The sequence below is a fragment of the Urocitellus parryii genome, chromosome 10, assembly GCF_045843805.1.
Source record: "Urocitellus parryii isolate mUroPar1 chromosome 10, mUroPar1.hap1, whole genome shotgun sequence".
In the NCBI taxonomy this organism is placed as follows: Eukaryota; Metazoa; Chordata; class Mammalia; order Rodentia; family Sciuridae; genus Urocitellus; species Urocitellus parryii.
In genome coordinates, this window is record NC_135540.1 from 86484336 (window position 1) to 86510486 (window position 26151).

At 41.5% G+C, this 26151-nt stretch overlaps 1 protein-coding gene across 1 annotated transcript in view; it reads left to right on the forward strand.

Annotated features, from left to right (window-relative positions):
* The first annotated feature begins 1191 nt into the window (after positions 1-1191).
* The window catches only part of Ppef2 (protein phosphatase with EF-hand domain 2), a 33901-nt gene continuing 8941 nt past the window's right edge, over positions 1192-26151 (forward strand). The window contains exons 1-12 of the mRNA XM_077803134.1: positions 1192-1246; positions 10260-10387; positions 10890-10947; positions 11831-12006; positions 13449-13563; positions 14587-14633; positions 15407-15573; positions 16061-16097; positions 16189-16338; positions 21785-22171; positions 23691-23876; positions 25111-25253. Of these exons, the coding sequence (XP_077659260.1) occupies positions 1192-1246; positions 10260-10387; positions 10890-10947; positions 11831-12006; positions 13449-13563; positions 14587-14633; positions 15407-15573; positions 16061-16097; positions 16189-16338; positions 21785-22171; positions 23691-23876; positions 25111-25253 (1649 nt within the window). The remainder of the gene's footprint in view (positions 1247-10259; positions 10388-10889; positions 10948-11830; positions 12007-13448; positions 13564-14586; positions 14634-15406; positions 15574-16060; positions 16098-16188; positions 16339-21784; positions 22172-23690; positions 23877-25110; positions 25254-26151) is intronic.

The following is a 26151-nucleotide window of genomic DNA, read 5'->3' on the forward strand; positions in this document are numbered from 1 at the left end:
ATAACTTCCCTTCCCCCCAATGACAACTCTGGTAGAAAAACTATTATCTATACACAAAGGAGAAACAGAGACCCAAGCAGGGATCTCATGCATCTTTGCTGTTCTAGTGACAGCTGAGTGCCCTCTGCCTGCTTCCCAGTGGTTTATAGAAGTATATCCTTTTGTCTTTGGTGACCCGGTTACAACTGGATGTGTGGCCTATGGAAGACTTCATCACTTCTTCACTGTGCAGGAGTGCCATATTTCTATCTCCAGTCACCTTTTTTATAGGGTAAATGACTCTTAAAATCATCGTATTCTGCTTCCATGTTTAGATTTCCAAATTCATAAGAAACAAGGTACCGGGAGGCAAAAGAAGATTCAATAATAAACGTTGATGCAGCAATAATAAGTATTTTCCTGTTGTTTTATGCTGAAATTTTGTGACTTCTAGTTGCTTCTAAATTTGAGCCAAGGACATATTTTTGATTGTTGGTAACTTAAAATAAATATGATATCAGTTAATCCATTCATTGATGAGGAGTCGGGCGTGATGGCGCATGCCTGTAATCCCAGTGGCTCAGGAGGCTGAGGCAGGAGGATCATGAGTTCAGAGCCAGTCTCAGAAAAAGTGAGGTGCTAAGTAACTCAGTGAGACCCTGTCTTTAAATAAAATACAAAATAGGACTGGGGGTGTGGTTCAGTGTCAAGTGCCCCTGAGTTCAATCCCCAGTACCAAAAAAAAAAAAAAAATCATTGATATGGTCAGAGCTTTCATGGTCCAGTCACTTCCCCAAAGCCTCACCTCTGAACATCGGTGCATTGGGGACCAAGCCTTTAACATACGAAGAGCCTTAGGAGGACTTCATACCCAAACCATATGAGGAGGTCAAAGGGTAATTATGATTATGAAGATTTGCTCTGAAAATGCAGCAGAATCCAGTTTGTTTCTAGACTGTAAAGGAAAAGCCAGTAGAAAACAAGATAGAGATGGGGTAACAAATGGAAGGGGAGGAACGCTTTGTGCACTGGGGCTGGAGAGGTGGGAGGGATGCTCTCACATGAGGGCAATTGGTCTCTCTCGGGGACAGTTTGGTCCTTCCTAACACTCTACCTGAATTTCCCTATTACAGATTCCCCTTCTCATCATCAAACAGCTCACTGCCCCGTGGATCTGCTCTCTGCGTCTGGTGGGAACACTGTACTTAAACTATGGGGAGCAGCACCTCTATCCATCATCATTTTGCTTTTCAGAATGCAGAGAAAGGTATGTGCTTCCCCTGTTCCAGGTACCCCAAAACCCATGTTGCATGTGGAGGGGCTTCTCAAGGTGGAAGCAGAAAACCATTACATTTCTTCTCAAGGCAACTCTTAGAAATCAGTTTCCCCTTGAAATATGACCACCAGAATGCTCAAGACAACTTTATTTGACAGAATTAAAATTTTCCCAGAGAGTTAATGTCCTCCCTTGGAGTTTATCTCAAAACTAAACCCATACAAGTGAAAAAAAAAAATAAAGGTGGGAAAAAAAAAGAGAATGAAAAGCATTCCAGGCAGAGAGTACGTACAGCATGGGCAAGGGACACGTGGCCGGAAGAACCAAGGTGTGGTCAAGGATCTGAAGGGTCTGAAGTGACAGAGAAGGAGGGTGACATGAGATGAGGCTGCTGAGGTAGGCAGGACCCAGGTCTTGGGGTCTTGTAGGATTTTAAACTTTGCCCTAAAAGAGTGAAGAACCAAAGAAGAATTCAAACTAGAGAGTTCTATAGTAAGATTTACCTATTTAAAACATCCTCCCGGCTTCTGTGACGATGAGTTGGAGGGGTGAAGTGGATGGAAGAACGGTAGGGTAGATGGTTGTTGAAGCCCTGACAGGAGAGAACCTGGAGGCAGAGCAAGGACAGAGCACAGCCTGGGGCCCAGGACAGTCATGAGGGACTCCAGCACTTCAGCAGCATGTGGATGAGGAAGAACCTGCAAAGGAGGCTGAGGAGAGGGAGCCAGAGGTGGAGGAGGCAAGCCAGGAGCACGTGATATCTTAGAAACCAAAAGAAGAATGTTTCAAGAGCACGGTCACCCTCAGCACAGATGAGATACTAATTAAACGCCAGGTAAACACACCTAACTGGAACATTGATAGAACCCAAATCCAAGCTGAGGGTAAAAGTCAACCACAGCATGGAATGAAGAGTGATAGAAAAAAGAAAATAGAGAAGAGTGTGTAGCTGCTAACACTTTGACAAGTTCAGGTGGGAAGGTTTTTGTATCAAACACAAAGCATCACTACTACGTAACACTGAGTGAAGAGCCAGAGGGTGTGGGTTCAAATCTTGGCTGTACTACTTACCACCTGTAAATGAGATCCTCTTAATTTCTTTTGGTCTTAGTATCCTTATTTTTTAAACCAGAGAAAATAACAAGACTACATCCCCACTCGTTTGTTATGAGTATTAAATGAATGAGTTAAGATTCAGTACTTACAACAGAATGTGGCTCACGGTAAGTATCCAAGTAAGTATTAGTTACTTTTAGTACCAAAATTTTGGGATGGTTTGAAAATAAACCAAGGTTAGCTGTTCATGGATGTCTGAATGATGGGACGAGGAGGTATTCATGGACCATTGTGATCCTGCCAAGATGAAGTGGATCCACAGAGGTGGGAGGAGAGCTTTTATATCCTTTGAGGGCTGTACTGAAAGTTGAAGTAAACAAACAAAAAATATCATAAGATAAAATTAAAAGTGGCTTTTACCTTTTGGGTAAGTAAGTGGTTAGAACAAGTCATGGATATCCTCCTAAAGTGAGGACTGACCAGCCAAGCCTGGAGGGGAAGATGCGTAAGTCACAGTGACCAGGGTGAAGGGGAAAGAGGGAAGGTGTTTGAGTCAGAAACCTGGGCTCCTGCCCTGCTCTTCCCTGGCGGTGTGCTACTGGTCAAGGACACTGTGTTAAGTCAGCTTTTCACTGCTGTGACCCAGATGCCTGACAAGAACAACTTAGCAGAAGAAAAGTTTATTTGTGACTCATAGTTTCAGGGGTTCAGTCCATGGTCCGCTGACTCCATACCTCTGGGTCTGAGGTGGGGCCGAGCATCAGGGCAGAAGGACGTGGTGGAAGAAAGCAGCTCACCTCATGGCAGACAGGGAGCAGAGAGAGATCAGGGTACCAGGGGCAAAATATAAAAGGCATGCCCCAGTAAACTACTTCTTCCAGCCACACCCTACCTGCCTATAGTGACCACTCTTTTAGTCCATTCAAAGTAGGAGAGACTTGATTCATTTACAGCTCTCATGATCTCATCATTTCACCTCTGAACATTTCTGCATCAACACAGGAGCTTTGGGGGGATACTTCATATTCAAACCATAATGTGCTCTGTGACATCCATGAAATGCAGATAAATAAATAAAGACAGTGATTTTCCTTATGGAGCGCTCACTACCTGCTTTACATACATTATTTTATTTATCTGCTCAACAACTCTGTTTGATTAATCTCCGTTTTAAAGATGCAGATATAAACTGCCCCTCCTCATACCTTTCAATATTGTTTTCCATGAAACAGTGTATGTGGAAGAACTTTTTAAACCATAACATGCCAGTTAAATCTGTTATTATTTTAACTGTCTTTGGAAAAGAAGGCTGTGATGGATGTGCTGGGTGGTGGGCACCCTGGAACCCTGAGAGGGTCTCACTTTCCCTATCCCTTCTGCACAGTCAGCTGATTCCTTTAACTGTGACCACCCAAATAAGTCTAGATGGAGGTCTATGGGTCTCCCATGGTGAAGACACGGGAAGAATTAGTACTCTGAGAAAAAATTAAGAGTCTTTGACTAACTTACCTCTGAAAAGTCTGACCTGTCAAATGTGAATAAGGGGATAGTGGAGAAAGAATAGCATTTACTGTCCCTAGAGTGGGGAGAGCCAGCTTCTGTATGAACTGGCCCTACCAAAGGAACACAGTGAGGGAAAGAGGATGGACACAGAGCTGAAGGAGGGGTTTGTGTTGGGGGGAGCACCAGCATCAGCACCTGGTTTGTCAGGGCATCTCTGGAAGCCCGCGGCTGCCCTACTTCCTAGTGTGGCAATGTGCTGAGCTCATTCTGAGTGGTCTTTGCCTAGGATCAGGAGCAGCTGTTTCTCCAGGGCTCTGTGGTGTTCATTGCTCCCAGGCTGGGTGTCCTTTCTAGGTGTTTCAGTGAACAGACTCACAAAGCACGTATAATTTGAAGAGAAACAAACATGACCAATTTAGGATGGCAATATTTTTACTTAACAGCCTTGATAATGATATTTATATACACTTTCTCTTTGTTAAACATTTCTATAAAGACATTAACATAATGCTATTTATCCTACAATTTATATAGTTTCAGAACAACAATAAAAATATGAAAATATGGTTGCTGGGAACTCTAAGATTTCTTTGTAATTTTTTTTGGTTCAAATATATCCTCTAGGGATGTACAAGTTTCTGAATTTTCAAGTTATTTGAAATAACTCCTTTCTGTGTGGGTGAGGCCACCCACACAGAAAGGAGTTAGGATCACTTTACTTTTTGCTTTTGGTTTTTAGAGACTGTTCTCTTTTTTCATTTTGATTTAAATTTGTTTTATAATTTTATGAAGCTTTTATACCATCCCTCTTCCAGTTACATAATGCTGTATAACAAACCATTGAAATATTAGAGGCTTGTGATAATTATTTTATTCTGCTCATAACTTTGTGCGTTCGGACATTGCCAAGGGCCTAGGTGGGTGGTTTATGTGATGCCTGGTGCACCTAGGACTGGAGACTCTTCTTCTAAGTTGGCTCTTCACAAAGATCTGGCTTCTCACTGTGCCCAGCCTCTCTCCCTATGCCATACCTCATCTTACAGGCCTCACCCTGGGTCTCGGGCTTCTCACACCATTAGTGGTTGGTCTCAGACTAGTCAAGCTGAGACTAGCCTGAGACCATGGCAGCTGGCTTCCCCTAGGTGAGCATTCAAAAGCAAACTCCAAGAAGCAGGAAGCAGAAGCGGTTAAATTCTTAAGATCTGAGCCTGGAAACCAGCACAGTCTCATTTCCGCTGCATCCTCCCAGTCACAGTGATCAGAAAGCCCACCTCGATTTGCAAGGAGTAGACATAGACTCTGCCCCTTGGTGAGAGAAGTATCAAAAAATTTGCTGTCATCTTTAGTCTTCCACAGTTTCAAAGTCAAATCTACAAAAGGTCCACTCAGAGAAGTATAATTTTTGTCTCTGTCCTTTACACTTGGTTCCTTCCACCTATAAGTAATTATATAAATTTTTGAAGGGGGCTGGGGCTATAGCTCAGTGGCAGAGCACCTGCCTAGCATGTGTTAGGCATTGGGTTTGATCCTCAGCATCACATTAAAAAAATAAATAAATAAACAAATAAATAAAGGCATTCTGTCCATCTACAACTGTAAAATTTAAAGAATTTTTTTGTTTTATTTTTCCTAAAAAAAATAAGCATGGTGTGTGTGTGCGTGTGTGTGTGTGTGTGTGTGTGTGTGTTTTCACAGTTTTCCTTTTCTTAGATAAATGGTAATATCCAATACACCATATCCTTTTCCTTATTTCACTTAATAACATATTCTGTAGATTGTGCCATCACAGAAGAGTGATATCCCTTATTCCTTTTTGTATCTCTCTATACTCCGTTATATGATAGTAGTTTTGTTTACTCAAATCAGGTCCCCAGATAACTGAAAAGTTTATAGTGCTTTTCTATTACAACTCGTGCATACAGCTTTTCATATTTTTGTCAGTTTATTTCTGTCATAGATTTCTTTCAATATAATGGGATTGTGGGGTCAAAGAGTAAATCCCTGTGTAATTTTGTCAGATATTGCTAAATTCTTCTCCAGTTGCATTCCCACCAGTGATGTTGTGTTGGTTTACTAGAGCTGCTAGAACAGTCTCACAGACTGGGTATCTTAAGCAACAGAAATGTATTTGTTCACAGTTCTGGAGGCTGGAAGTCCAAGGTCAAGGTCTTGATTTCCCCTGGACCCCCTCCCCTTGACATGTTGATGAAGGCCTTTTTGCTGTGTTCTTACACAGCTTTCCTTTGTACACAAAACTCCCTGGTATCTCTGTATGTCCATATTTCCTCTTCTTATAAGGGCACCAATCACATTTGATCAGGGCCCATCATATACTTTATTCTAACTTAATCACCTCTTTAAGACCCTCTCTCCAAATAGTGTCACATTCTCCAGTACTGGGGCACCTCAATTTCAACAAATGAATTTGGGGGGCATACAATTTAGCCTTTGGAAAATATCTGTTACCTCCCAGCCTAATAGAGCTAATAGATCACAGTGCCAAATTTTATATTTATAACCATCTAATAGGTGAAAATATGTCTGTCAGCAGTTTTAACTTCTCTCTCTTATTATGAGTGAGGTAGAATATCTGCATAGGTTTAAACCTTGTGCTTCTTTTTCCACAGGACTGTCTCTTTACATCTCTTGTTTACCCCACCCCCCAATTAATTGGTTTTTTTCTTCTTTCTTTTTTGAATTTCCTAATATAGTGGGGATATCAGTTATCTGTAATATAAACTGCAAACGTTTTTTTCCCAATTTGTCTGCAAACACTTTTTCCCAACACTTTGTCTTTTTTGTGGACACATTTTTGAGTTATCTTCGGCTCAGGTTTGCTCACCTAGTGACAAGAAGGCAACCCACACATGGCACAGGCTGAGACTTCCTCTCTCACAGGGGACTTTGGGTTTATGTCAGCTCATTCCCTGCTGTGAGTGAGTTTGGGAGGCAAAGATTTACCTGTTTCCATCAGGAACAGAAACTTCCCCAGCTCTTGCCTTTTTGCAGACTTCAGTTATAGAGCCTCGCAGTCCACAGAGACCTGGGACTCTTCCCATCCCCATAAGCGTATTAACCCCAGCTACTGGGACTCTCTGGTTCATATTCCCCTGGGAGATGACTGATGTCAGTGCCTCCAGGTGCTTTTGGTTATAGATTCTTTCCTCATTTCTGGCACCTGGAGATTTCCCTTTAATTGTTTTTATTTCATTTTATTTTCTCAAACTATTTTTTTAGTTGTCAATGAAACTTTAGTTTATTTATTTATTTATTTATTTATTTATTTGTTTATTTATTTATTTATTTATATACAGTGCTGAGAATTGAACCCAGTGCCTCACATGTGCTAGGCAAGTACTCTACAGCAGAGCCACAACCCCAGCCCCCCTTTAATTGTTTTGACTTCAGCTCTCTGTTAATTTTTTTCCTAATCACTTTATGAAGCATTTCTCACTTTTGTATTGTTTTTCTGGTGCCAGGGAAGAAGCCTAGTGCCTCATGAATGGTAGACAAGCACATTGATCCAGAATCCCCAAAATATGCAGTGTTTTTGTTGTTGTTGTTGTTTTGTTTTGTTTTTAATGCATTGTGGGTATGGGGAATTCCACAATCTGTTTAAACATTCCATTTCTAACTGGCACATAAAAACTCTGTCTACTATTCATGACGTTGACGTCAGTTAACCCACGGGGTTTGCTTTTTAATCCAGCTTTATCCACAAATAGTCCATTCATCACTAGCAGTACCTCGGATTAGTTTTATATGTAGTCCAAGTAAGAGGTGTCCGAATACTTGGCATTGTGCTATTGAAAACAGATGATGGGGTAAAGGATCCTAAACTATCCCACAATTAAAGGTTACCTAGACCCCAGGTAGAGAGCTGGGAGAAAGAGGAAAAGTAGCCAAAGCAGAGCTGAGGCTGTCTAGTTATTGGCAGCACCTGCTTTAGAATGTTGGGGGCAAGGTATTAGCAAACAACGTCCCTGTCCATGATCTTCCTCAGTGGATTTTAACCTTGGTGCAAGTAAGAATGATGTGTGGAGCTTGTTGATTCTTTCTGGGGTTATACTTTTAGAAATTCTGATGCTGCAGGTCTAGAGCAAGTGCAGAAATCTCCGGATTTACCAACAGCTCCTACAGAATCTATAGTGCCTATTCTGCACATTTCATCAATGATTCTGGAAATGGTTTTACCAAATTTGATTGGTAAAGCTTCGTCCTCATCATTTATTATTTAGCAAGTAGCTTTGAAAAATACTTACTTTTAATTTCACAGGAAATCAAAATTAACTCTGCTTAAATTCTTTCCAGTTTCTCTTTTCTCACTTCACCATCATTTTTCCTCTTAAGGAAATCAGCAAGAAATTGATCAACTCTCTAATGCAAGCTAAATAGATTAAGTCAATCTGTCTATTATTTGACCTCAGTTAAACTGCAGAGTTTGCTTTTTAATCCAGCTTTGTCTACAAATAGTCCATTCATCACTAACAGCATGTCCACAGGAGCTTAAGAAGAATCCAGTTACTTACGTTGGACAGCTGTCCCCTCCTCTGGCAACAATACTTGACCACGGTGACCCAAATGCCCACCAAGAACAATTTAGAGGGGGAAAAGTTTATTTTGGTTCATGGTATCAGAGGTCTCAGTCCACTGACAGCCAAGACTATTGCTCTGGCCCAAGATGAGGCAGCACATCGTGGGAGAAGGGTGTTGCAGGGGGAAGCTTCTCCATTCATGGCAGGAGAGAGAGAGAGAGAGAGAGAGACAGAGAGAGAGAGAGAGAGAGAGAGAGAGAGAGAGAGAGAGAGAGAGAGATGGAGAGATGTGTATGCAGGGGAAAGGGACTACACAGAAGATGTACCCTTGCAGGGCATGTCCTTGGTAACCCACCTCCTCCAGCTATGTCCCACCTACCTACAGTTTTCATCCTGTCAGTCCATTCAAATTAGAATGAACTGATGTCACAGCTTTCATAATCTAATCATTTAACCTTTAAATATATCTGTATTTTTAAAAAATATTTTATTAGATATTAATGGACCTTTATTTTATTCATTTATTGATATGTGGTGCTGAGGATTGAACCCAGTGCCTCACACGTGCTAGGCAAGTGCTCTACCACTTGAGCCCCAGCCCCAGCCTCAATATCCCTGTATTAATGGGAACTTTGGGGGAACAACTCATATTCAAACCATAAGAGGTCCTAAACGTCAGATGAGGCTAACACATCCTAATTTGCCCTACAAGGTCAACTGACACAGGTCCTGGCAAAAAGGAGAAGCCCAAAGATGCAGTCATGGATATTTTATGATGGGTGTGCCTAAGACTCACAGAGATATCACCAAACAGGACTGGGAAATACTCTTCACCCCTGGCACTATGAAATATTAATTTGGGGGTTTAATGTTTGTTTTCCCCATCTTCATCTAGTCCAACCTCTTTTCCAGATGAACACAGGGAGGCACAAAATGAGCTGTCTGTGGCCACATAGCTTGGCAGGGCTGTTCCAGGCACAGGACCCAGATCTCCTGAGATTCGATCTATTGTGATAATATCAAATGTCCTTCCCCTCTCTCACTCTCCACATTATCCCAGTCTTCCAGGGTACTGAATTCTTAAAAATCTCTCCAGAATCCTCAGAGTACAATCTTTCTGTCTGTACAGTAGTCCCTCCCCCACCTTATCAATGATTTTACTTTCTACGATTTCTTTTATCCATAGTCAATCACAATCTGAAAATATTAAATGAAAAATTTCAGAAATAAACAATCCATAAGTTTTAAATTGCATGCTGTTCTGAATAGTGTAATAGTGTCCAGCTCCATCCCACCCAGGACTTGAATCATCTCTTTGTCCAGTGTATCCATGCTGTATACTCTACCTGCCCATTAGTCACTTAGTAGTCATTTCAGTTATCAGATTAACCGTTGCAGTATCCGTAGTGCTTGTTTTCAAGTAAATCTTTTTTTTTAACTTAATAATGGCTTCAAAGCATTAGAGTAGTAATGCTGGCAATTCAGATATATCAAGAGAAGCTGTAAAGTGTTTCCTTCAAGTAAAAGGTGGAAGTTTTTGACTCACTAAGGAAAAAATGAAATATATAGGTTTCAGTACTATCCACTGTTTCAGGCATCCACTGAGGGTTGAGAATGCATCCCTTCAGACAGGGGTGAGTTGGGATAGGGGAAGGGGTTAGTGTAACCTATAAATATTTTCATCAATAAATGGTATGAATGAAGGTGAGTTTGGGATGGGTTGAAAGAAAATGTCTATGACCAGAAACAAAGCAAATACCTTCCTACAGGCATCAGTGGGCAGTGCTGTCCCCTCCATTTTGTCCCCACATGTGTAGTGGGAGAGGGTCTGGGTGCTGCCCTTGCCCTGTTCCCCATCCCCCGCCTGGGGAGTCCCAGCTCACAGGCTTGTATCTCCATCTGTGTCACAGCCTTCAAGGCAGCGATCCTAATCCAGAGATGGTACCGGCGCTACGTGGCCCGCCTGGAGATGAGACGGCAGTGCACCTGGAGCATCTTCCAGTCCATAGAGTATGCTGGGCAGCAAGACCAGGTCAAGGTGCGGAGGGAAGAGCTGGGGTTGCCTCTAGCTCTGCTTTCTAGGCCTTGGGCATCAAACCCCAGGTGCTCAAAAGGTGCAACCAGTCTGGACACGCCCAGGTTCTCTCTTCTCTCATTTTTTAAGTTTAATTTTTTATTTGTTCTATTTCAATATAAGTGACAGTGGAGTGTTTTTGACATATTACACATACAGGGAGTAAAACTTATTCTAATTAGGATCCCATTCTTGAGATTGTATATGGTGTGGAGTGTCACTGGTCGTGTGTTCATGGATGACCATGGCAAAGTTATGTCCCATTCACTCTACTGTCTTTCCTAGTCCCACCCTCCACCCTTCCCTGCATTCCTTTTTGTCTAATCCAATGAATTTCTATTCTTCCCTCCCTCCACCCCTTATTGAGAGAACATTTGGCCTTTGTTTGGGGGGACCAGCTTATTTCACTTAGCATGATAGTCTCCATTTCCAGCCATTTACTAAGGCTCATTGGGTTCTTCTGCAGCTCCATGATTTCTTCAGTTACCTTATGGATCACTTCACCCCAGACAGCCACCATGAGAGTGAGTATGAACTGCCGTGGGGCATGTCCTCCTGTCTGAAGGTCGTAGATATCAGAGTGGGGTGGAGGATGCACAGGGATTGAGACCACGAATCTGGTGATAGCCAGTGAATGAGTGAAGGGCTGACAACAGATTGGAATTTTATTCTTAGTTCTCCCCCAAACACACCTAGAAACATGCCTAGTTAGGTTGTAAGGAGTTTGTTAAAGTGCAGAAAACACTAGGGGGTGGATGTAGGGGGAAGGTCATGAAAGGGGAGGCAGCCAATCAAGGGTGAGTCACTCAGCCAGCAACTGGGAGGGGAGAAGTGGGAAATAGCACAGAGCACAAGCCTCAGAATGGTCCCACCTGCAGATGAGGGAACTAGGGTCTGTAGAAGTCAGCTCTTGAGTCACTGAATGGGGGCAGGGGTGGGAGGTTGGGTTGCGCAGTCTATATGGCTTGCCACATGAGGCCCTCAGTAAATCCAGGCTAGAGAGATGGAGGCAGGCAGCTGGAGGTAGCTTCAGGCACGGAGCCGGCTGGGCCTCTGCCACATTCAGAGTGCACCATGAAGGCCTACCAACTCCTCCCACCCTGCCTGCGCCATTTCCTCCTGCTTATACACCCAAGCCTCACAAGTCTGTACTTTCTCAGTTTGACAAATGTTGATCTTTTAAAATAAAAATAGAGTCCATTACCAGTTAATGTCTTTATTAACATGAAAACAAAACCTTCCCTCCCACCCATACCAGGTGTCCTCTGTTCCCTTTCCTTTTCCTTTATGGGAGCTGATGCCAGTCTGGCCAGGTCCCGCTCCAGCTCCGTCCAGAGTGGACTAGGCTCTGTGGTGCCGTGGACTGCGTGTCCCATCATAAGTCAGCCCCCTTTTCTGTCTGACTAGAGGAGTTCCTGGACCGCATGTTCACTGAGGAGAGATTCCCCCAGGAGGCCGAGATGGAGAAATACAGTGACTACGAATCCATCGAGGTGCCGGACAGTTACACAGGACCACATCTCTCCTTTCCGCTCCTCCCTGACCACGCCACTGCCCTGGTGGAAGCTTTCAGACTGAAACAAGTAAGCTCACCTGGGGAGACTGGGTCCCCATCCACTCCATGCCATGTGCAAAGGGAGACCAACGCAGCACAGAAAGAATGGCCCTGGCCCTAGGGTGTTCATACCATGCGCTGCCTGGACAGATGGCATGTTCCCTTTGCTAAGCCAGGACCCTTGGTCCTTCAGCAGGTTTTCCTGATTCAGAGCGCCTCCTGATCATGTAAGCATCCTGCAGATGATTGTGGAGCACCGCTGTGGGCCCACACTATTCTGGGCACTGGGATTTAGCAGTGAACAAGACAGATGCATACCCCTGCCCTCAGGGAAGAGGCAGATAATAAATAACAAATAACAGTAAAAAGTCAATTCTGTGACATGTTAGAAGGCAACAAAATCGATGGGAAAGATAAACGTCAGTTGTGAGGGGGAGGGTCAGCAATTTTATGGAGTGGCCTGGGAAGGTGATTTTTGAGCAAAGGTATAAGGTGGTGCCCTGTGAATATCTAGAGAAAGAGTATTTTAGGCAGAGGGGACAAGTGGAAAAGGCCTGAGGCTGGAACTAGTCTGAGCTGTTCAGGTGCTTCTTGGGAGAGCCAGGGGAAGAGGAGATGAGTTGGGGAGGAGTGGAGTTCTTATTCTTCAGAGCGAGATGAGGAGACATTGAGCACAGTGTGTGGCTTCCTTTCAAATTTTATATATTTTGGTATCAGGAATTGAAATCAGGGGCACTTTACCACTGAAATACACCCCAGCCTTTTTTATTAATTTTGATACAGGGTCTAAATTGCAGAGGGTCTTGCTAAGTTGCTGAGTTGTTCAAGGCTGACCTTGAATTTAAGATCCTCCTGCCTCGGCCTTCTGAGTCATTGGGATGACAGCCATGTGCCCTCACACCTGGTGTGACTTGCTTTTTAAAATGGTACTTTTGGCTACTGTGTAAGGAGAGCGTGTACAGGGAAGGGCTGATGTCAGCAGTTCTCATAATGCAGGCAAAAGATTGTTAATGGCTTGAAACTCTGTGGTAGAGGCAGAGGTGAGAAGTGGTCAGATTCTGGCTCTAGGCCAGATGCCAGTTTTTCCCCTCTTTCACACGAAGATAACTCACTGCAAGAGCAGTTGAGCTGTTTCTTGGCAGTGTCAGGGTCACTAGATGCCATTAACATACATGTACTTATTAATAGTCTATGGAAATAATCATGAACTGCTCCCCAGCTAAAGGAGAGGAAGGGTTTTATGGAGTAACTAGAAAGAGCAAATGAGCTCAATATCTGAGGAGGGGAAAATGAGATGATGAGAAGCAGAAACAAGGGCAGAAGATGGGTGAGAGAGGAAGGCTCTGTGTAGAGTCCTAGGAGCAGTTCACTGGGGTCACTTTTGGTGTCTTTAGTGATTGGGGTCGTTAAATAGCAAAGTTGAGGGCCACCTGTGTTGTTTTGTTCCCTCCCTCCTCTTCCTCCTAGTAGCAGCTCCATGCTAGATACGTCTTGAATCTTTTGTATGAGGCCAGGAAACACCTGGCGCAGCTGCCCAACATCAACCGGCTCTCCACCTGTTACAGCGAGGAGATCACAGTGTGTGGTAAGAACCTGCCTGAAGGGCTCCCCTTGTTAGACACAAACTAGAAAGCTCTCCCTTGGAGAAGGGCAGGAGCAGGGTTTGTCCCAAGGGAGGTGGGCAGGTCAAGTTTCATGCCCTTAAACTGACCATTTACAGATTTCCCCATATTTACTTAAGGGAGCCATGGTTCAGAGAGGGGGAACGTTGGAGCCCAGGGCTCAGCCTCTGCTTTAGTTTCCAAAGCAATTCATATTGACTGCAAACTCTCATTCCCCACTGAGAACAAAACCCCTGCAAACCACCAGACCCTCCTTGTGAGAAGAGAATTTATTCATTGGGACATGAGCAAGCCCCCCAATGCCTAAGGAATTATTCCTTCCATCCATATTCATTCCTCTTCCAGAGAGAAGTCCTGTTAATGAGAAGTGCTTCCGTTTCCTTGTATTTTCTCATGATATCAAGCGTCCATATAGACTGATGCCCACACCATAGCCCAGGGAGGCTGTGTCCACGCCAGGGACCGTGAATTAGCACTTCAAGGGCCACATGCAGCCTGTATATATGTCCTGTTTGCCCTACAATGTTTTTAAAGCTTTTAAAATCAGTGTTCCCAACATTTGAAAATTAGAGGATTTCATAGTAAAGTCTAGATTTTACAACTTCTCTTAAAGAATCTCCTCCTAACACTGGTCCATAAGTGAGTGGCAGCTTCCAACTTTAATGGTGGCAAAACTCTCCAGTTCTCACCTGGGTTGCGACCCTGCATTATTCTGTCTCATCTTTTCTTCAGTAAAAAATGTAGGCCATTTACTCTTTATTATAAAATACTACTTATGACAAACTTGTGCTTTCTGCTTTCAGTATTAACCGTCTCTGCAACAAGGGGAAATGAATATTTATCTCACATATGGAAAAAATTAGTAACCCCTGATTTCTTAACTTTGTCAGATTTTTCTAGAAACATATATTTTCCCTTTTATAGTAAAAATTAGAAACAATAGTAACAGTCAATCAGCACTGATATTCTTTTTTTTTTTTTTTTAGGAGATTTACATGGCCAGTTAGATGACTTAATATTTATATTTTATAAGGTATGAATGTTCCAAATAAGTTTCTTACTTGCTCTGAGACTTAATTTAGAACTTGGAATACAGTGTCTACTAAACAAATACTTAAATATTGCTTGGATTCTTAAAATATTATTTTTAATAATATTTGCTTCTAGGTAGAAAATATATAATACAGAACTCATCATCGCATTATATTCTGGAAATGTTTTTTGTGAACTGTGTTAGCTTAATAAGTAGAAGAAAGCATTATTCAGCAATTTATTTTTTTCCAGATAAAGAAAATTGATTATTATCAAAGCAACCAATAGGTGTAAACTATTTTATATCTATTTTAGCTATAAGATGTAGAACATGTAACAAAGTATATAAATATAATGGTGTTTTATCAAATTGATATTGCTTTATACATATACTCATTTCTCAAAGCATTTTCCTACGGATTATCTTGTTTAATCCTGAGGAATCTGCAGCAGCTGTTGTTGTTATTATAATTGCCAGAACTTAAAGCTGGCCTTCAAATCACATTTCCAGTGCCCTTTACTGACACCACATGGACAGTCTGGCTTTCTATAAAGTGTCCATTCTGATGATCATCTCATAAGCTCAGCTTTGCTGGAAAGGAAATATAACACAGTAGAAAATATTTCCATTTTTTTACTGATGTTTCACATTTGGAGGAGATGTGGAAACAAAGAATTGGCTATAGACCTGATGGTCAGATGGCCATTGGCTTTAACCTGATTTTCTATTCTCTTTCCCCCACTGGCTCTTGAACTCATCTTTGTGTTGGGAAGAATGGCCTCCCGTCACCAGAGCGTGCATACGTGTTCAATGGTGACTTCGTGGATCGGGGCAAGGATTCAATAGAGATCCTGATGGTTCTTTTTGCCTTCATGTTGGTTTACCCCAAAGAGTTCCATCTTAACCGAGGAAACCACGAGGACCATTTGATGAACTTACGGTACAAGCCAAAACATGCTTGGGTATTTGATACTCGCTTGTTGCAATTATAAAAAAAAATCTTGCCAGAGTTTCTTATTTTAGATGCTTTTGAAAAGTGGTTTTCTAATTTCTGGAAGTAGAAGACACAATATATAATATTTTAAAATTTTTTAAATTATGTTATTCTACAATTCTAATAAGACTATTAATTTGTACCCATGTCCATATTATTTGGCATGTAAATTATAAGGATTCACCATAGAAAAAGTGGGAAATATGGATTATCAAAAGAAAGAAAATTAAAATATCTCACAATTTCTTTATCCATATATAATGTTATAACTGAACATTTTGGTGATTATTTCTCAGTCTCTTTTCTAAATACTTCATATATATATATATATATAATTTTCTATATATAATGTGCATTTTTTATAAAACTGTGAGCATGCCATAACTGTTGTCACTAAATTTATTTTAATACCTACTTTCCCTTCTGTATCTAGATATGGCTTCACCAAGGAAGTGATGCAAAAATATAAGGTGTGCCTGTCTTTATAAGCTAAAGTTTCTCTTCAATCAGATGAGTAAGTTATTTGAAACTTAACATCTTGCTAATATCATTTTTTTTCAGGTGCATGGAAAGAAAATATTAAGAACTCTTCAAGATGTGTTCTGTTGGCTTCCATTGGCCACTCTGATTGATGAGAAAGTCCTGATTCTTCACGGTGGAATATCAGACAGGACTGACCTGGAGCTTTTGGCTAAACTAGACAGGCACAAGGTACCGATTCATGAAATAATACAAATATCACCTTAATGTGCAGTTTCACTACCAACAAAAAATAAATGTCATTTTGCATGAGGACTCCTGGTGACTAAGAAGAGCATAAAGACTGAGAATCCATAGCTGGGATCAAGATTCGAGTATGCTGTAATCAACTGGTAATGTCTACCATGGACACACGAGTGGCAGGAGGTAGCTAGTGCTACGTATTTGCCTTTCCTGATCTAGATAGTTCTAATCACTACCCTTCTATCCAGTTTCCAAATAATTCATATCATCTTTAAACTCAACACATCTAGTACCTACCACATGCAGGGAAGGTGCCACTGGCAGTACATAGATGAAGATCAATTTCAATTAAACTAAAAAATCTCTGTTTTACATGCTTACCATGCATAAAGAAATTGTTAGGGGAGATATCAAGATGAACCAGAGATGGTGCCTTTCCTGAAGGAACTGACAATCACCAGTGTGTGTTGGAAGTGGGAGGGTGGGAGAGTGGGAGACAGATGTATTATAGCCTATTAACAACAAATGGCTATTTTCCAATTCATTTTAGCAGTGAAAACCTGGAAAGTAAAAGTTGTATTTTCTTTTAATAGTAGACTCTTATATTTGAATTATACCTTAAGGCACCCATATTCCAACTGCCCATCCCACACAGGAAACTCTGCTACAACAGTCTTTTCTTTTTCTTTTTAAAATTTATTCTAATTAGTTATACATGACAGCAGAATGCATTTCAACTCATTGTACACAAATGGAGCAAAACTTCTCATTTCTCTGGCTGTACATGAGGCAGAGTCACACCATTCATGCAATCATACATGTACATAGGGTAATAATGTCCATCTCATTCCACCATTCTTCCCACCACCATACTCCTTCTCCTCCCCTTACTCCCCTCTGCCCAATCCAAATTTCTTCCCTAGTGCCCCCCGCATTATGGATCAGCATCAACATATCAGATAAAACATCTGGCCTTTGTTTTTGGGGGATTGGCTTATTTTGCTTAGCATGATATTGTTCAACTCTATCCATTTACGTGCAAATGCCATAATTTCATTTTTCTTTAAGGCTGAATAATATTCCACTTTGTATACATACCACATTTTATTTATCCATTCATCTGTTGAAGGGCATCTGGGTTGGTTCCATAGTTTAGCTATTGTGACTTGAGCTGCTATAAATATTGATGTGACTGCGTCATTGTAGTGTGCAGATTTTAAGTCATTTGGGTATAAACTGAGGAGTGGGATAGCTGGATCAAATGGTGGTTCCACTCCAAGTTTTCTAAGGAATCTCCATACTGCTTTCCAGAGTGGTTGCACCAATTTGCAGTCCCACCAGCAATGTTTGAGTGTACCTTTTCCCCCACATCCTCACTAACTCTTAATATTGCTTGTATTCTTGATAATTGCCATTCTGACTGGAGTAGTTTTGATTTGCATTTCTCTAATTGCTAGAGATGTTGAACATTTTTTCATATATTTGTTGATTGCTTGTGTATCTTCTGTGAATTTTCTGTTCAGTTCCTTAGCTCATTTATTGATTGGGTTATATGTTTTTTTGGTGTTTTTGGAGTTCTTTATATATCCTGGAGATTAGTGCTCTATCTGAGGTGTGTATGGTAAAGATGTTCTCCCATTCTGTAGGCTTTCTGTCCATGTGATTGATTGTTTCGTTGCTGAGGAGAAGCTTTTTAGTTTGAATCCATCCCATTTATTGATTCTTGATTTTATTTCATGTGTGTTAGGAGTCATGTTAAGGAAGTCAGATCCTAATCTGACATGATGAAGATTTGGACCTACTTTTTCTTCTATTAGGTGCAGGGTCTCTGGTTTAATTCCTAGGTCCTTGTTTCACTTGAGTTAAGTTTTGTGCATGGTGAGAGACACAGGTTTAATTTCATTTTGCTACATATGGATTTCCAGTTTTCCCAGCACCATTTGTTGAAGAGGCTATCTTTTCTGAGAGGCCTAAAACCAGTTCTTGTATTTCTTTTGTTAATTCCAATGTATGCTTTTGGCACCTTTGTCTAATATGAGAAAACTGTATTTATGTGGGTTAGTCTCTGTGTCTTCTATTCTGTACCATTGGTCTACATGTCTATTTCGGTGCTAATACCATGCTGTTTTTGTTACTATATCTCTGTTTAGTATAGTTATCCATTAGTATATCCATTTAGTATAGTTTAGGGTCTGGTTTTGTGGAGCCTCCTGCTTCACTCTTCTCACCAAGGATTGCTTTGTCTATTCTGAGCCTCTTATTTTTCCAAATGAATTTCATGATTGCCTTTACTTTGAAGAATGACATTGGGATTTTAACAGGACTTGCATTAAATCTGTATAACACTTTTGGTAGTATGGCCATCTTGACAATATTAATTCTGCCTATCCAAGAACATGGGAAATCTTTTCATCTTCTAAGGTCTTTTTCAATTTCTTTCTTTCGTGTTCTCACTACAACATTCTTGATGACATTTTCCTGAGCATTCCAAGAAGAGGGAACTCATCACCACACAGGCCAGGCTACTTCAACTTTGGGCAGCTCTACAGGATATGAAAGTTTCTCTGCATGAGGCACACATGAAAGAGTCCACCAGATTGGGTTTGAATCTTGCCTTACCCAGTAAGTGCCTGATAGGGCAATTTTGTTCTATGAAGTTGTTCAGAGACCCAGGATTATTATGTCTCATTTCCCATCTCTAGAGTGCATCACTCAAGAAAACTTGTTACCACATTCAAATCCTAAGCAATAGAAGAGGGGAAGGAAAGGAATAAGAATGCTCTTATCACAGTATAGAACTTGCACATCTCCCCATTCTTATCCTATTGGTCAGAATGTGAGTATGTGGCTATCCCTCACTAGAAGGGAGGCTAGAAATGCTGTCTTTATCATGGCTGCCAATCTCCCCAGCAAAAATTGAAAAACATATTTGACAGGAATGATAGTCTTAGCCATGTCAGAGGTGTTGTTACCGCTGTTGGCCGGTGACGAGTCCTTGCTGTTGAAGAATAACACCAGAAAAGCACACGCCCGAGGCAAGGTCAGAGTAGAGATTAGAAGTTTATTAAAGGACAGCAGAAAACACTTCTCCCGGAGGAAGAAGGGGACCCAAGAGGTGGAATCCAGTTGGCGGGCAAATGTGTTCCCCTTTTTATAGGTTTGGTGATGGAATGTAGGTTGGAGGGCCCGAGGGGTGGGACACAGGTGGGCCAAATGGGCAGGAAGGACTTTTGGGATGGGCTTATCACTTCTCTGGGATGGGCTATCTCCAAATCTGTTGGGGGCTGTTTCCTGGGCTCCATTAACATTTCTTTGAGGTGAACTTTGGCCTAGGCCTTTTGGGGACTTCATTAACATTCCATGAGTTGTCCTGCGTTTCCGGGAATCATTCTCAGCATGGCCTCCATTTTAGATTTCACTCGATGTTAGACCCGATTTACCTAACTACACTGACTACCTAATTTTTTTAAAAAAAATTTAAATCTGGCTTCAGTGTTATCAAGATTAAATGAAAACATTTGTGGCTTACAAAAGTGAAAATGGTATTTACTTTTGACTGAAGTGACAAAAAACTTCACGAAAGACATGTTTATATCTCTCTCATGTAAACAAAGGCTGGAGGAGAGCAGTCCAGGGCTGGTATAGTGATGCTACGAAGTCACAGGATTTCAGACTTCTTCTGTCTTGCTGATTCACCATGTTACATCATGATCAAAGATGGCTGCTTGAGTTCCAAGCATTATGATCACATTCTAGTCAGCAGAAATTGAAATTAAACAGAGTAAAAGAAAGGCATGCTTTTTCCTTTTATATGATTGTATAATTGAATATCCAATTATGAAACAAACCTTTTCATATTTAATTGACCAGAATTTAGTTATGTGTCTACATTCAGCTGAAAGGGAAAGTTGCAAGTAAAGTCTTTATTTTAGGTTGTTATGTGCCCTCATAAGAATCAGGGATTCTATTACTAAGGAAGAAGGGTAGCTAGATCTTAACACTGATTTAAGTTAGGGTAGCAACATTCTAGGTTGGTTTGTCCCTTTGGCTCCCCAAATTCCAATGCCAGCTCTTCTTCCCACACGTAGAAACAGGCTCATCCCCTTTCCAAGGGAGACTCTCAAGAATCATCCAGTAATTGCAACCAACTCAAAGGCCAAGGGTTCTGAACTTTGGTCTTACTTATCAGGTCTGGTTGTGGCTCCTCATGGTTTGGTAACTGAGATCTATGTCCTATCCACCCAAACTCAGTTCAAAGAAGAAAAGGATAACTCTTTGGTAGAGGTGGAGGTGAGAAGGCCTGCAACTTCCTCCAAAAGTCTTGGATTTTACCAACCTTTTCTCTACCTCTGTGCAATCTCAACCCTTTTATATTCTTGAAGAGAGCACGGAGCTTGAGAGGCCTAAAACCAGTTCTTGGTATTTCTTTTGTTAATTCTGCATGTTGCCTGGCACCTAATTATTATTATGTTTTTTTAGCTTCTACATTTTTATACCTTGGTGTTTCTTGAAAACTTTGAATTCAACCATTCTGTTAGGGTGTGTTGGCCCAAAGGCAGAGAAGAGACATTAAGTCACAGTAGAACAGATCATGTCATGGAAGAATCATTTTTAATTATGAAAACAGAAGTAGGAGGAACTTTGAGGAAGAATACTAACAGCTGACTTTCTGTGGCTAATTAAAAAATAAACTAACTTCCTAATGTTTGGTTTGCAGAGTTCTACAAAATGGGTAATATAGTAATTTGTGTGGTCTGGGGAACACTTGGGAAGGAACTACAGAGAAATATGGGCTCTGCAGTCAGAACTCTGTGGCTTCAGTCCTGGACAAATCTTAGTATCTATGTGCCTTTGTTTTTTATCTGTACTATAAATAATGATGTTATCTCATAAGGGTGATAAGGAGAATGAATTAACTTGTGTGAACTGCCCAGAATTGTACCTATTTGGAAAGGGCTCAATATATGAATTTGAAACATATGAAAGTTAGGAAATTCAGTAAGGATTTGACTTTCTAGAGATTTGCCCTTTTCCATCTTATCTGAAAATCATAGGTTCTTAGAGAGAAACAATGCCCTAGGTTAGTGTTTCCCAAATTATCCAGGTTTTAGAATTTCCCAATTAGTCACACATCAATACCTTTGTAAAATACGACACATATGAATCATTAAAAAAAATTAAATACAAATGAAAAATATGAGCCCATTGATCATGTGCTTGAATGTCATGGCAATATCAAATTGCTATACAAATTTCTAGGGCTTACTGTCAAAGGTCTGTACCTGTCTTGTTCTAGGCCAGGGGCCAACAGTGCACAGATTGACCAGTAATTTGTTTCTGTGGAGCCCAGCCTTTAGGACTGACCTGTGTGCAAAACTGCTTTTCAGAAAGGATCTACAGTTTCATTATCTGTGTCTTTTGGGGACCTGTTTAGATCGTTTCCACGCTGAGGTACAAGATAAGAAAGGAAAATGACAGACAGGCAGAGGAGAAGAGAAAAGCCCACCAGACAAGCTCTGCGCAGACGTCCACCCCGTGGTTTCTTCCCCAAAGCCGCTCTCCCCCTTCTCTACCCTTTCACCTGGGCTCAGACAAGTCCCACAAAGCCAGCCTGTCCTCCAGCGTCCCCTGCAGCGCCCTGCTTGAGCACACAGAGCTGGCCTGGCTGGGGCGGCACTCGGTGGACCAGGAGCTGGAGCGGTGCCAGCAGCGAGCCAGCTTCCTGGGGATCCGGGAGAAGGAGGAGCCCTTGCCCCAGACCTCGGAAGCCCACGCCATCCCTGGAGAGCTGCCAGAGCCCACTCTGCAGGAGTGGAGGCAGGTGGGTTTCCTAGAATTGGACTGCCATTGGGTGGGACCCAGGATTTTAATAACAGCCCCAATATCCTCCTTCGGTATAAATTGAAGGTTATACTTTTGTGGGGTTAGAAAATGCCAGAAGAGCATTAGTATTTGCTTAATGATTCCTATGTTTTAGAGTTTCATAAAGAACGGGAAGACGTAGCAGGTGGGCTCTCTTGCCTGGTTTAGTGACTTAGCATCAGTGGGTAAGAAGGTAAGCTACAATTTATTGGATGGTATTAAATACTAGTTTGTACCTGTCAGCACGATGGCTGCTACAGCTCAAAGACAAAAGAGCTAGGCAGTAACTTCTGTCCTCTGTTATCAGGCAACTAAGACCTTTCCAAAGGCTCCAGAACTTTGTCACATGCCCTCCTCCCGGAACTTCAAGGGAGACTGGAAAAAGGAGTGTTTAGTGGGCTCAGTGTCATCCCAGACACAATCATTTTGTTATATTGGAAGAAGAAGGAGAATGGACATCCAGTGGACACTACTCAATTAGGCACAGTGCTTGCTAAAACCCATGAACAGGCATCCAGGTGGAGGGCACATTTCATGGGGGCAAGTCTTTTAAGGTCTCTTAAAAGACTCTTGTAGCTCAGTGGTAGAGTGCTTGCCCGCATGTGCAAGGCCCTGCCTCTAAAAGGAAGGAAGGAAGGAAGGAAGGAAGGAAGGAAGGAAGGAAGGAAGGAAGGAAGGAAGGAAGGGAGGGAGGGAGGAAGGAAGGAAATATTGTAGGAGATGATGGTGGTGATCTTGGGCAGTAGTGTTACTGAACTACATGAACTTGCTAGTATTTAATCATTATTTTACCTACAAAACCTACCATTTCATATGGTTCACCCAGTAAAGAAAAGAATTCAGAATTAAGATGTAAAATTAGCAGAACTGGCTGATTGATTGGAGGAAGGGTGGTGAGAAAGAGGAGGGGTTGCAGCTGACTCTGAAGCTAGAAACCACAGAGAGAGAGAGGGTGAGTTTAGGTACATTCTCCCAGACATCCATCTGGGCTTCAATACTAATTTAGAATTGAAATACTAAAATTCAGGCCTTTCCTTTTGCAAAACATGACTCAATAATAATGTGCAAGTACTTATAAATCACATTCAGGTTTTGGTTTTTATTTTTTTGTTTGTTTGGTTTTTGTTTTTGGTACTGGGGATTGAACCCAGGGGCACTCAAACACTGAGCCACATCCCCAGCCTTTTTAAAAATATATTTTAGTTAGAGACAGAGTCTTACTGAGTTGCTTAGGGCCTTGCTAAGTCGCTGAGGCTGGCTTTAAACTCGTGATCCTCCTGCCTCAGCCTCCCAAACTGCTGGGATTACAGGCATACGCCACTGCACCCAGTTTGCAGTTTTATGTTTAGAAGTACATTTGGGATAAACAACTGAAATATACTCAATTATTTCACCTGATTAGGATGAGACTGGCAACCTCCTTCTTCTGCTTTCATGTGAATGACTCTGAATGAATACCTGTCTCTTGGTCTTCCCAGGTTGTTGACATCCTGTGGAGTGATCCCATGATGCAGGAGGGCTGCAAAGCAAACACCGTTAGAGGAGGAGGCTGTTACTTTGGGCCTGATGTGACAGAACAGTTGTTACAGAAATACAACCTGCAGTTTCTGATCCGTTCCCATGAATGCAAACCTGAAGGCTATGAGTTCTGCCACAACCGCAAAGTAGGTGAACCCACTGCAGCAGTGCTGGTTTGTGTGTCACAAAAGCATCCCAAGAGCTCCTCCTAGGCCTGGAATGTGAAGTGCATTTGTTACCAACTTGATCAAAGCAACTGGGCCCTTTATAGTCATTTATCCATGACTTTTATAGCCTCTTTTTCTTTACTTTCTTTTTTCTTATTCTTATTCTTTTTTTTTTTTAATGATACTAGGGATTGAACTAAGGACCTTGTACACACTGAGCTACATTTCAAACACTTTCTTTTTTTATTTTTTCTTTCTTTTCTTTTTTCTTTTAATTTGAGACAAGGTTTTGCTAAGTTGTCCATACTGGCCTTGAACTTGGGATCCTCCTGCCTTAGCCTCACAGGTAGCTGGGGTTACAGGAATAAGCCACAAGGCCCAACTTCCCATCTTTATTCTTTAAAGCTTACTGTCATATGTCTCAAGCAACCTAACAGGGTAATTAGATTTCTGCACTATTCCAGGTGGGGATTCAGGATCATTTGTTTTCTCAGGAGTAGAATGAATATCCTAACATCTTTGGGTATTTCCAAATCCTATAATATTTTTCTAACGTAATGCCACTAGAATGGGATTCTGTCTTCCTGGGAATACTAACTTTATAGGAGAATAAGACATTTCCATGGCAAGGGGTGTGTGAGAGATCAACTAATGGAAGAAATGTTTGCTTAAATGGTTATATATGAGTTTCTTTGTTGCAAGACTTCTGAGAGCCTTTGATTTCCTATATTCATTGTAAATCTTCAGGAAGAGACACCATGTCTAGCAACTTCCAAGATATCGACAATGGAAATCTCTTTTACAGAGAATCTCAGAGGAGGCACAGAAATATGTATAGCTTTGAGGCAGCACAACAATTTCATAAACTCATTTGCCTGCTAGTTTTTTCATGGTCATTCCAGCTCATCAGACCAAACCTGCCCTTAAATTAAAACAAATGACTGGTTTTCTCTGAACCATGAAATTTTTATTTGGAGCAAAAATGTGAAAACATGTTATAGGCCTCCTTTTGAAATTCAAGTGTCTATGACTTGAGTCACAATTCATGCCCTCGTTAAAAAAGAAGAACGAAAGAAAGAAGAAAGGAAAAGAAAAGGTTCACAGACCAGAGCAAAAAGGAACAGCAGCCCTGACATTGGGTTGGCCATATGGGTTTGAGGTTGAAGGGTTCTTCAATGAACATGAATGCTATCTCTCTTCTGTTTTGATTCAGGTGTTAACCATCTTTTCTGCCTCCAACTACTATGAAGTTGGCAGTAACAGAGGGGCCTATGTCAAACTGGGGCCATCCCTGAGCCCATATATTGTGCAGTATCAAGCTAACAAGGCAACCCACATGCTCACCATGAGGCAAAGGCAAGACATTTCAATGAATGGTTTTCAGAAAAAAAATGCAGTGTTTAGAGAACTTTGAGATGCCAAATGCAATTACATTTATCCAAATTCAATGTGAGAATTCAGAATTTAGCTATGTCAGCATACAGCTGTAGAATAGACATTATAGCCAGGGTCTTATAGAACTCCATTTTTTTGTTACTATAATGAAGTACCTGAGGTGAGAGATTTATTTAGAAAAGAGGTTTGTTAACACAGAGTTAAAAGCTGAAAGTCCAAGATCAGGCAGCCCCAGGGTTCAGCCTCTAGTAAGGGTATAATACTAGAAGGTATCATGGTGAGAATAAGGAATGAAAGATCACAAATCAAAAAAGGAAACCAGAGGAAGAGGGAGGAGCCAGCTTTGCTTCTTTTGTAACAACCCTCTCATAAGAATTAACTCAAGGACTCAATGAAAACTTCCTTTATCCCTTCCAAGGGCATTCCTCCAATGACCTAAGAACCTGCACAAAGCCCTACTCCCCCAAGGTCCCACCAATACAAAGGACCAGGCCTCTAACCCATGAACCTTTAGGGGACAAACCATATCCAAACCACAGCAGGTTTCCTCCTTCTCCTCCATATACTCTTAGTATCTGTATCTACCCACCATTCATGGGAGCAATCAGTTTGCTTTCTGCAGAAATTCTCCATGGGTACATCTTGAGGAAGTCCATATATCAGGCCACCAAGTCTTGCTAAGGTTATTCTTCAATTTCTCTCATCCATAAAGTTTTGGGTTATTCCCCCTCCCCCCGTAAGCCACAACAAATGTTCTTTCATTCTCTGGGGATTTGGCAGATAGATTTCAGTGCACATATTTGTTAAAGATATCCTTTCTTTCTGGCAAGGAAGTATGTAACATTACTAAATGCCATCT